Source organism: Labrus bergylta, chromosome 6 (assembly GCF_963930695.1).
Source record: "Labrus bergylta chromosome 6, fLabBer1.1, whole genome shotgun sequence".
Taxonomy (NCBI): Eukaryota; Metazoa; Chordata; class Actinopteri; order Labriformes; family Labridae; genus Labrus; species Labrus bergylta.
Window position 1 is genome coordinate 23952031 of NC_089200.1, and position 12562 is coordinate 23964592.

The 12562-nt window shown below is 41.8% G+C and overlaps 1 protein-coding gene across 1 annotated transcript in view; it reads right to left on the minus strand.

The window, feature by feature from the left end:
* Positions 1-310: 310 nt before the first annotated feature.
* LOC109993403 (cadherin-2) overlaps positions 311-12562 on the minus strand; it is an 81742-nt gene continuing 69490 nt past the window's right edge. Inside the window, exons 15-16 of the mRNA XM_020646359.3 lie at positions 8717-8878; positions 311-3707 (exon numbers count right to left, since the gene is read on the minus strand). Of these exons, the coding sequence (XP_020502015.1) occupies positions 3501-3707; positions 8717-8878 (369 nt within the window). The 3' untranslated portion in view covers positions 311-3500. The remainder of the gene's footprint in view (positions 3708-8716; positions 8879-12562) is intronic.

Below are 12562 nucleotides of genomic sequence, written 5' to 3' on the forward strand. Positions count from 1 at the left end.
CCAGAAGCTCCTTGCTATATTTCAATATAAAAGCTGGGTTGAATTCAAACACAAAGTAAAGTACTCTTAGCTTAACCCGGTACAGAAATTCAAAATAAAACCGTACACATTTTTATTTCTAAAAGCAAAATAGTGGAATTTAAAATGTGATAAAATCACGATTAACTATTGAGATGATAAAAATTTGTAATCCTTTGACAGCTTTTACTGTCCACATACTGCTCAGCCCTCTGAGTGATTGTCTGTTTTGGTTTCATGTGACTGGTGTTTGACTTCTGTGCAAAGATCTGAAAAATACTGTTAACCATAATGAAAAGATAAAAACATGCAAAAATGTTTTAATTTGTAATCCAAATGACACATATACAAGGATTCAGGACATTAGCATGTCATTGTCAGAGACCACGGCCAAAAGAACAACAAGAGAAAAATACAATCTGTACATGTTTCTGTTTACAGTGAGTAGCCAGTTGGACAGTACCAGAGAACACTAAGGCAGACCGTCAGCGCACAGAAGAAACATTGTCTTTTTGAATTGAATCCACCACAGCAGAGGATGGACAAGTTTTCTTTGCTACAAAACAAGGACTGATGTCTCCCTTTATTAGCAATCAGCTGCATAAGTTACATCATAAGAAAAGCAAAACAAAACAGAAGGGATCTATCTAAAGTCTAGCATTACTGTACTGTACATGTCTTCTCACAAGCTTTAGAGAACCAAACAGGCAGGAAGTACGCAGCTCTACTGTACAGCTCCGAGTGTGTCCAGAATATACCTCCCAATAAATCCACAGGTTCAGTGTCAGAGTGAAGGATGCCCGTCGTCTAATACTGGTCCTGAACACGATGAAAGAAATGTTTGAAATGTAAACTGATAGCCAGATCAAAATACAGGTTCTCCCGACCCATGTAAGACGGCGATGGTCCTCAGCGCAGCGGACGTGGGTTTGTTTCCGACCTTGGCCCTTTGCTGCATGTCTGAACGAGACGTATCAGAGCAAAGCGTGGAGCAAAGTTGTAGGACACGCCCACATCGGCAGCTCTTTCAAGGAAACGCCCACAATTAAGCTCACTCAAATTCCCCTGCGACTGCAAACAGAGCTGGCCCATCGGAAGGAAGGGGGCATTGGGGTCGGGGTCTTAAAGAGACAGTAGCTGAAATGAAGCGTTTCAGACAGAGGCTGAAGTGAGGGATTTAACTGACACCAGTATCAGATAAATGAGGAGGTTTTTGAGCTACACATTTCGCAGCACTGTTCAAAAGGGGTCCCAGACTGACATCATTTATGGTCAAAGTGAGTTTAATAGATCTCCTTTAAAGAGTCAGAGCTAAAATGCATTTTGAAAAGGGTGGTCGTTTTATTATCAGTAAAAGCAGCCATACAGTTCGAGTCTGGACTGGGATGAAAATCAGGAAACATAAACAGGAATCAAATTCAAATGCAGCTGTTATCTGACATTTAGTGTATCTTCAGAAACTTTGTTCAGCAGAAGACATGTTAAAAAATTTTCCTCTAATTAACATATTTCTAATTTGTTTGTCAAACTGTAGCTTCACATCTCAATAGAAACGCTCCAGAGAACATGGCTATCTGTGTTAAATGTCATGAACATCAGGCAAGAAGTCAGAAAAACAACTTGCTCTACACCGAACCGTCGGATGGATTATTTCTGCTACCAGGGACAAAATATCCACAGATGGCTCAAATTAAATCAAGCAATAGAGAGGAGCTGAAACATATGCAGCTGCAATAAGCAGAATTAGAAAAGTTAAATGATTTTAATTGTTTTCATTTGTCAAACCTAACTTAAAGTTTGGTTAACGTGTTTTCATTACAGATGAAATGTGTCAGATTTTGAGCTGCAGATAGAAATATATGTAAATCTAAAAAAGATAAGGGTATCTGGACAGCAGCTACTGAACCAACATCTGGACTCAAACGTCCTCTTCTTTCTCTGTCATTTTAATCAGATATTTCATCACTCTTCAATTTCTTCATGAGGGGAATTTCAACAGCTCTGGCTGCTGCTTTGCAATCATAGCGCATTAGATGGTTTCAGATTTGTATTTTCTTTGCTAGCGACCTTGATTCTTTGTTGCTGTTCTCGCTCTTCTTTTTCATGTGCACACAAACACATGAATGGACCTTTTATATGTATCACTGTGATTTTCACCACTTTGCATTTTGTATTTTGTCATCCTTTACTAGCTCTCATAATAATCACAATAATTAAACTGCACTTCAAATGCTAGTAAAAAATACACATTTCAGATTCAAATAAAACGGCACTGAATGTGTTCACCTATCGAAGGATGTTTATAGCAGCCATTCTTTACGGCGAGTCGATCAAAGCTGGGGCGATGATTGGATGTTACATGATCAGGCTTTTCAAAAGGAAGATCAGTGTGGGAGAGCCGGGAGGAAATTAAAACTTCTGATGTTGGCTGCCTTTCTAAACATAGGCAGTCAATCTCATTAATACTTGAGCAATGCAGAGAAATGAGACTGCGGTTTATGCACACAGAGTTTGAGAAAGAGGCAACAAAAAAAACCCACATCTGCTGGATCACAGCGAGGAGTGCCTCGTAAATTTAACGGCAAAAATTTGTGGTCAGCTAGAGATTTTAGTATGTTCCTCGTTAAAAGAAAACCCTTAGTCAGCATAACGGATCTATGTATGTGTGATCCTGTTATCTTCTGTGGTTGATCCAGACGGTGTCATACAAATGAGCACAGTGATTATTTTATGATTAAATTGGCCGGAGAGAAATAGTTCACCTCCCAGAGCTACGCAGTAAAGCCATTTTTTTTTTCCTGCTGTTTGGATCATCCAAGGCTTCTCATAGTAGGCTTTGCCCTTTAGTGTCCATCCAGTGTGTCTCTGTGGAAATGACTCATACATACTTTTGCACACACATCTTGGTAATGAGGTGGAAGCCACACACAATACACTCACACCCATACACACACAGTCACACACATACACACAATGGCGAAGTGCTCCTCCAGTCGCATTGCAAAACACCAGGAGCTTTAAAGCAATACAGAATCAAGACTGAACACAATCAAAAGAATGTACAAAAAGGCACATTTGACCCCAGTGCTCCTGTACTGTGAGATTCAAGTGTAAATGAGCGTCTGTAGCATGGCTGTTGTAGCTCTTCACCATCATAGAGACAACATCCCGTCTGATCGCACTGTTCTAGCTGCTCACATTTGTTAGCACAGGGGCTAATGCTCAGATGATTATGTCCATTAGCCTGAATGCTAGCCGTTGCCAGGCCTTGCTAGGCCAGGAGTCAGAATGGTCCCCAGTGTCAGTAACCGTCATCAAGGGGCAGCGAGTCTCTTTACAAGCTGTCCCGTGGTAATACAGAAGTGCCGATCAATACCCAATGTTCATCCCGTATCCTCTTCATTAACCAAAATCCACCACCTGAGCCTTGGAGCAAGGGTGAGGTGTGGTGGGGTGGTGGTTGTTGTTGGTGGTTTAGGGTTCTAATCGTCCCCTCCGCCGTACAGGTCGGCCAACTTGCGGAAGCGTGGCCCCCAGTCGCCGAGGTAGTCGTAGTCCTGGTCTCCACAGCTTGAGGAGGAGTGCAGGGAGCTGAGGGAGCCGGCATCAGAGCCACTGCCCTCATAGTCAAAGACCAGCAGAGAGTCGTATGGGGGGGCGGTGGGGTCATTGTCTGCCGCCTTCAGGCCCTGGAGGGAAAAATGGAGACAAACAGATGAGTCAGCAAAAAAAGATTCAAATGACAAATAACAGTAGCAGAGGAAGTACCCTTGTCTTCGTTGTCTGGTTTCACAAATATACAGTCAACGTTTGGAGGAGAGCTCATAATTCTAACGTGCACCTAAAGTATCGAATAAAGACTGAAGCTGGTTTAAGATTCTTATTTGACTGGAAATAAAAATGGAGCAGATATGAAGCAAAGTGAGGACTGAAAATGTAGGGTAGCAAGCTCTAACATCACTTTCATACTTATTGAGTGATATATTATCCAAGAGATGCCCAGTACCACTGTCTGCTGTTACTGTTAGTCACTGCCACCAGAGGAGAGGGGGCATTTAGTTACTGATGTCCCTCTTTATGCAACAAACTTCCTGCTCAAGATTCAAAATCAACTTTTAATGGGCTCTTCGGCCGTGCTGCAGACATAAAAAATAAAACATAAAACTATAAACATTATTTAGTAATGTCCAGAGAAAAGTGAAGAATATAAATAACATCAGGATCTTAAAATACCAGGTCTAACACACAAAGACAAATTTTAAACAGGGTTAAATGATGTTTAAACCTGTCCAGTCTACATGGTGAACTGCAGGGATGTGTGATGTTTACCTCCTGTATTTGTACATGCAGTCTGAATCAATCTGATCAGTTTGGTTTTTAACTGCACTGACAGTCTGCCAACCCGTGCTGTGATACCAGACCTGATGCTGACCTGAGGTCCATCACGACTGTCTCTACTTCTGAAGTGAAACTTAAAGACTATCTATTCTCCACAGCATACAAGGAGTTACTTTTTGTATGTGTGTGTGGATGTATATATACTGTGTGTGTGTGTGTGTGTGTGTGCATGTGAGGAGAATTAATGACGAAATGTATCATGACGATTGTCCTAAACTAAGAGAGCAGAATAACACCTGCAGCAAGCAGCTTCAGAAAACAAAGGAATAAGAAGCTTCAGTTACTAGATGAGACGCACACCTCAATCATTGTCATTATGGGAAGGATGTGCCAGCGGACCTCTTCCACCCACACAGTCTCTCTCTTTCTGATGGAGATGCTATACAAATATTCATTAAAAAAAGGACAGTAAATAAAGCTGGGCAGCCTACCCTGGTATCGTCTATGTATGGGAAACAGTAGCCTTATTCAGACTGAATATTTTTTCCCCTGTGACGTTTCCGCCTTCAATCTGAAAGTTTCAGAGACGTAATGGGGGGACGAAGGGATCCCCCCCTCTGTACGCCTTCAGAGCTAGTAACAGAGGCGTTAAAGAGGAGAGGACAGTTTCAGTGTAGGGCACCAAAATTACACTGTTGCAGAATTCATATAAATGTAAAAAGACGTGATGACGTCTGAGCTTCGTTAGGCCACTTTTGTAAAAAATTTAAAGTCTGACGGGGCCATTGACTGTCACTGTATGCCATGTTGTTTTAGCAGAGCTGTCATGTCGGTATCAGACATTTTTCAACATGACTGTGCACAACAGCCGACATTGTAGAGAACCTCGGAGTCTGAGAAAAGCTGAATTTATGTTTGAGAGAGCTACAAGACTCTGACGATGTCTAGTGAAGGATTATAGTAATCCTATAATATTTCTATAGTCACTGTATAGTAAACCTAAGGGTATTATAGAAACCTGTGCTCATGCTTTCAGAGCAAAGAAGAGCAATGTAAGACCCATGTTAACCCCCCCAACAGTACGTGTGAGAGTGTGGGGCAGATCAAAGTAAGGGAGCAGGGGGGAGGGAGTGTTTATTTTGTTAGTGTGTGCTGGACTGTGTGTGGGTGTGTGTGTGTGGGCTGAGATGGACAGTAGGGAGTGGTGGGGGAGTATACGAGGGAAGGAGGGATTATCGCGGAGAGTAGACCAGAGAAGGATTTAGGTCAGACTGGACAGATGCTGCCTCCATCTCCAGGAAGAGATTCAGCAGATTACCCGGTGTAGCCTGAACTTAAACGCAACCCCCTCCCCCTCGTACACACACTCAAAACACAGACTAGTGTTTTCGTGAACTCCCTCAAAGGACGTCAGGGCAAAAAAATATAAATAAACACCCTCTGAAATTAACATCTAAAACATGTTGACCGAGTTTAAGAGGCTAGAAGAAGAGGAGGTCTTTGCCTCGTACTGCCGTTGAGAATGTTGGAAATGAGAGCTTTAAATCTGATAAGCTGTGGAAATAATTTTGGGACGGTGTCTGTCGTCTGACTCAAGAAACTCCTGTCTCTTTGAAACTCGATGGGAGGAGTGAATTAACGCAGAGAGGGAGAGAGGCAGGACGAGAGGCATCAGCTTGTCATGTCTGCCGGATTAAGCTGTCTAGATCAGCTTGCCATGTCTGACAGCTCCCTCTCATTATTCATAGCTCCGCTTGGCAGATGTCTTTATGCAGCCCGACCAAAAAAAACACACACACACACACACACACATTCTTGCACAGTCAAACAATATGGAAGCAGTTAACACACAGAGAGATTGACATGTATCAGCTGCACTGACAATGATGAGTCTTCGTGGCTGAGATGCTGCACTGCTTAAATGCTACGCACTAAGGTAGCGCTGATAGATATCGGACCTGTTGAAGGAAGAGCTCCGTCTCTTCCAGCATCTGATTAACTCTGACACTCGCGTTAATCCATCTGAGAGAGTGCTTTTATGACGCTTTCACAAGTCGAGCAGAGAGACACCGATAGCGCTGATAAGAAGCAGTGACAGATTTAAATACAGTATGCTCAACTTCTCAAGGGGACTGGATCAACGCATGTGTACCATAACGCAGTATTCAAATGTCAACTCTGTACATGAGCCTTCCCAAACAGACAATGTCCACATCTTTCAGGAGCGGGCAGACAGGCTTTGAAACTCTCTTTTTTAATTTACTTCTGCCGTTTTTTACGTCCAAAACTCGGTCTAACATCATGAATTCCTTTGAAGACAGACTGTCCTCGGGTAGGAAAACGTCTGCATTAAATCTACATAAAGACGTACAGAAAACTGGAGAAGAAATCAGGGGGCAGAATAGAAAGAAGCCTGCAGAAGCTACAATGACCGCCTTTATTCTGCCTGACTTGGAGATGAGGTGTGACCTCACGTCTTACTGACTATTTGACCCTGCATTCATGCGGGGTCGCACACATCGGAAAAATTTGTTACAGAGTTGAAAAATGCACATGAACGCCTGCTCAAGTTTGAAAAACAAGTTGGAAACCCGAGAAAGAATTCGGTCCCCCCATGTGCTGACCTGACATCATATTCGTCATCACAAGATGATTTTTTTTAATAATACACGTATTGCATGTCAACGTGTTGCTCAAATATAACTTGTAACAGAGACATGCAACACTTTTTCTTAGTCTTGTTTTTTGTTGTTACAACATTCAGACTTTTCAAATTGGAAGCTCATGAACACACAGAAGTGGGAACGGCTTCCCAATTTGACACTGGGGCCATCCGAGGAGCACATAAGATAAGATGAGATAAGATAAGATATACTTTATTTTCCCCAAAGAGAAATGTATCTTGGATTTAGACATGGCCTTTTTGCCTGATTACCATTTTTTGTACTTATTCTGAAAGAATCAAAGTTTAGATTTATTTCAGCATGACGTTTAATTGATGTGGAATCTGTGGGGTGTAATTAAAACGCCATAGGTTCACCAATTTTGCTGTTTCCCTCGGCCTTGAGAAGCACTTAAGCATCTTTGTGACAGTTGTTTATTTCCTATCCTCCTGGTTTCCAGCTGCAGTTATTTAAAGCTACTGTACCTGAATCTGTGCAGCAGGAAACAGCAGACACAGTTAGGGATACACTGTGGAAATGCTGATGTCGCTGAGCTGTTTGTTTTTTGTGAGTATGTCTAATTTGTCAAAGAAAAGGAACTGAACTTCCATTTAAAGCAGCTTAACTTTCATTCACATTGATTTAACCTCCTGTCGGTTAAAAATGGGGCACTGCTGCACCCGTGTGCTGAGCTCTGTACAGCATCAACAATAAGAAAGTGAACATGGGTAGCAATAGAAAAGTGAACACAGTGTCAGAGTCTGCCTGAACTGTCCTCTTGAGGACCTTAAGATGGCTGCAGACACTCTGTGGGATTAACTAAACTCAATGGATTTACCTCCAATTAGGTAGTCAGGCTGTGGCCACGTCTGAGGCAAGCTAATCCAAACCATTAGCAAATCGAATGAAGAAAAACACAGACACCGTGCTCCCTGTGTTTCTCTGCAAAGTGTCTCTTTCTCCTACACAAACCAGTTCCATCAGTGTCTCACTCCCACATCATGCAGCATCACTAGTTCATAACTGAAACCTGTGTATTTATTTGGTCTTTAACGTAGAGATCTACGACACAACTGAGCCAGGAATAAGAAACATTTTAAATCTGCATAATTCTCATGGTGCTCTCCGTGCCACAGACATTGCATTCTGTTTTAATTAGCAAAAATCAAAGTCTGCAAAGAGTGGAGAAGTGTCTGTACACGCAGCTCAGAATAGCAACTAAGCACATCAGTTTGAAAAGAATTTGTTTCATCTTCAATATCCCTAAATCCTGTAAGGTGATGAGGTAAACGGCTCACATCCCGGCCAGCCTTTGATGGTTTATAGCGAAGGATAGAGAAGGGATGAGAGAAGCATGAGATCTAACGTTGGCAAATCCAGCTTTTTCTGGACACAGTGTTTGCTTACTGCTGACAAACAGACAGTTTGTATTTCACTCAACTTGTGATTCATCACTTCCTGTGTGCTGAGAAGTGCATGTTTCCGACACCAGAATATAATCTTGGCAAACAGATTGGATGTCGGTTTGTGAGGACGAGACATCCTCCTCTGCTGTGGTCATGATTACTGGTTTAGACTGACAGGAGCACTGCCACATTATTACACAAAGAAATCACCATAAAGGTTTAGTTGGTAATAGACAACATACGAGTTGTTGATCCCAGATGTATTTATCAAGAAGATGTGTGCAGCAGTACCTCATGGATGAAGTCTCCGATGTCTCCTGGGTGGGGGGCAGCAGAGCGGAGGGGGTACTGGTGGTCATGATGGAGAGGCCTCTCATCCAAACGTCTGATCCCCACTTTGACGCACTCAGGCTCTAGTGCATCAGGCTGCTGCAGCTGACTCAGGTCGTAGTCCTAAACACATAAAACATCACTAATGTTGGTTTAAAAGCAAATAAACTCGGGTCACTTTTATAGCCTGGGAGGTCAACAACACTTCACCCTCATCAGGACGTTTAACGAATAACATACACATCTGTAAGCTTATATTGAACACAGGAAAATGAAAGGTGTAATTTTGAATGTCATCTTGAGTCCAACAAACGAGACTGCACCTTGGATGATCTAATGACCTGGAAAAGGCCTAAAAACAATGTCTGAGGTTGATGGGTTTGTCTTTAGGATTGCAGGTTGGGGACCAAACAAAAGACTTGGAGACGCTTTGGTAGTGAACTGATGATGACCCGAGATAAAAAAGAGGGAGGTCCATCAGAGTCAAGATATTCATCATCTAGTGGAAACCACGGAAATGAAACAGCTTCTGTCTAAGAAAGGTACACAATGCTTTGGGTTTGACTGTATAACAGATTCAGGTAGATAGATAATATACAGTGAGCATGGTTTGGACCATCCGAGAGTGGACGCCAAAGACAGACCATGCTTCCCAAAGAGGACAGAGTCTGCACCCACTGCACTCAGAGACACTCATTTCCCACTCATTACAAACACACAAAAAAGATTTTAACCTAATGAACAATGAACAAAAACTTGTGAAGATGTTCATCAATGTGCAAACAGTGCAGCCTGTTATGTGAGCTGCTGTGACCAGAAACAGCTCCAAACCAGCCTGAACTGTGCTTTTAATTGCCAAAGCGAACTGTTTCAGATATAACTGATTCTCCTAATATAAAAAGCCTCAGCATCCTATTAAGCTCCACGAGCAGAAATGTGGTCAAACTAGGATCAATATTGGAGATGCTTTTGAAAAATGGAGAGAGGTTAGAACGCAGAAAGGTTTACAGACTGATGCAGAGCTGGATAAACACTGAAGCTTCAGTGTTTAAGACATGGCAACCTGCACGAGCATTGACTCATTGGAGGAGGGGGGAGACAGCGCTCTCCAGGGTTTTGAATTTGGACTGCAGTATTTTAAACACTAGGTGTCAGTTACATATTGCTCCTTTAAGTGTGATTTAATCTTAAATTAGAAATAAGAACTCCATAAAGTATAATAATGTCTTCTTTTTGCAAAATTTAAAAATGTACTAACTGTAGTACTCATTAGGACAATGACAGGCTAATAATACAAAGATTCTTTCCAGGGCTAGATCATACACTTACAATACAGTGACTGGACACCTCTGTTTTGTTCCAGCTGTGTTGAACAGTTGAAGCTTTGAGTATTTCTCTACCTCAAGTGGGCACCATGAGCTTCTCTGAATCAACATCTACAGTTTCTCCAACATCATGGCCTAAGGGGAGAGTAAACTCGACTCGAATGCTACCTAATTAGCAGCCAGTTAGAGAAACACAGTCTCTCTTTCACCTTCACTACCACATCAGCGCAGTCAGCGTGCAGGGGGGAAGTGTGTGTCACGGCCTCTGATCTGTTCATGTTGAATGGTATTGTCTGAGTCACTGCAGCAACCATCCAGAAACCATTTGGTGCTCTCAGGTCTCCAGGGAAATCGACTAAAGCGGCCTTTTCAGGACAATAACAGCATGCTGCGGAGTGACCTTGGGCTTTGTTCGAGATAATGGCAGACCAACAGAATACTTTTCACTGAAGAGCTGCAGCAAACCCTGCAATAACCTGGCTGTGAGAACGGAAATTATTTCTGCTTTTTCTTCTTGTAATTTCACATGGAGCGATGTCCTCAGAGGAAGGACATTTCCACTTCTTGAAGTACTTTGTGGAATAAGATGTACCAGCACTTCACTCTCTCAGGCCTCTTTACAACAAATACTTTATATTTTAAATGATTTCTAACCATCTCTAGGAGCATGTTGTAGTGTTTTATTCACTATCCATGACCACACAGTTGTACATGCACACATGGAAACTCTGTATGCAAAGCCTTAGTATAAGATAACATCATGACAACAATATTGGGATAACAATATTTGGGATTAGGGAAAATACATTACTTTTTTTCATGTGTGTTCCAAAGGAAAAAAAACACTGCACTAGACCCTGTCAACTCGAGATAAGAGTTGGCTCTAATATTTAGGTTTTAAGCACACTTAGAGTTTCTTAGCTTCAAAACACTGATTTTGCCAGAACAGAGTAAACTTCTCTATTTATTTTAGACCTTTTAATTTATCCGTCCATCAATCCATCCATCCATCTTTCTATCCATCTTTCCACCCGTCCATCAATCTTTCTATCCATCTTTCCACCCGTCCATCAATCTTTCTATCCATCTTTCCACCCGTCCATCAGTCTTTCTATCCATCTTTCCATCTATCCATCCATCAATCTTTCTTTCTCACACCTGGATATAGTTTGAAAAAGAAAGTGCAAAAGTTTGCAGTGCAGAGGATGATGACTCATTTCAGTGTGGTAGTTCCCAAAAGCACCCTCTACCAATCAGATATCCTTGAATTTGATCACTTAGCCATTATTTGCTTCAGGAAAACCTGAATGTTCACTCCATCACTGCATGCGCATCCTTAAATGGGCCCTTAGGGTTTAGTAAGTACTAGTTATAGGTAAGGATGAAGGAAATGAAGGAACAGCTGTTCTGACTTAATGTTTGGATTTTGTGTGTACCATATGTGTGTGTGTGTGTGTGTGTGTGTGTGTGTGTGTGTGTGTGTGTGTGTGTGTGTGTGTGTGTGTGTGTGTGTATTTGTCATGCTTCTTAAGAGTGTATTCCTGTGAACCAAGTCTTCTTCTTATCCAAAGCTTAAATCCAGATAAATAAAGACTTGGGCTGTCTGTGGAAAGAAGCTAACATGAAAATCTGATCAAACAGAAGAGAGTCCCAACACTATCCAAGGCCTGTGCAATGTGTCACAGTAGCTGTGATAAAGACAGACGCAAACCTCAGTATATTTTCACGATCTCTTGCTGTACTGTTTGTACTGTACAAAGATACTGTGGATATTACTTACTTCCATATAATAAGTCATGGAGAGATATTATTACAGTAACAAGACCATACGTAGCACCATTAATCTTAGGAAAGTTTTCTGCAAAAGCTTGTTTTTCAAAAGTTTGACACATTCCCTTAGATGTCATTTTGTTAAAAAATTGTCATATTAGGGGAAATCTTCATTACCCCTCAAAAAAATTAAAGGTCACATATTATTCTCATTTTTAACCAGTTTAATAAGTCTCAGAGGTCCCCTAAACATGTCTGTGAAGTTTCTTGTTCTAAATCCACTCTGATCCTGTATTTGATCATGCCTATAAACCCCTCTATTTCAGCCCTGCTCAGAACAGGCTGTTTCTGTGTCTGTAGCTTTAAATGTAAATGAGCTGTGTCTGACCACGCCCCCTCTCTGGAAGGGTTTGAGTGGCTCAGGCTTTCTCGCTCCATGTCCTATTATTTACAGTGAAAAGGCAGACTCGGAGGGCAGAACAAACACCTAGCTGTGGGAGTGTCACCCACCTGGGGGAGGGGATGTTAAAATAATGTTTTAAGTATAGATTTAAAAGCTGAGACAGAGTTAGCAAACAGCATTTCAGAGAGGGCCAGTCTCCAAAATAAAAGCCTTTGTCTTCAAACTGGTTATGGGTACAACCAGTAAACCGATCAGTAGATCTAAGGGGCCGCCTAGGCTCATAAGGAGTTAATAAGTCAATTATATAAC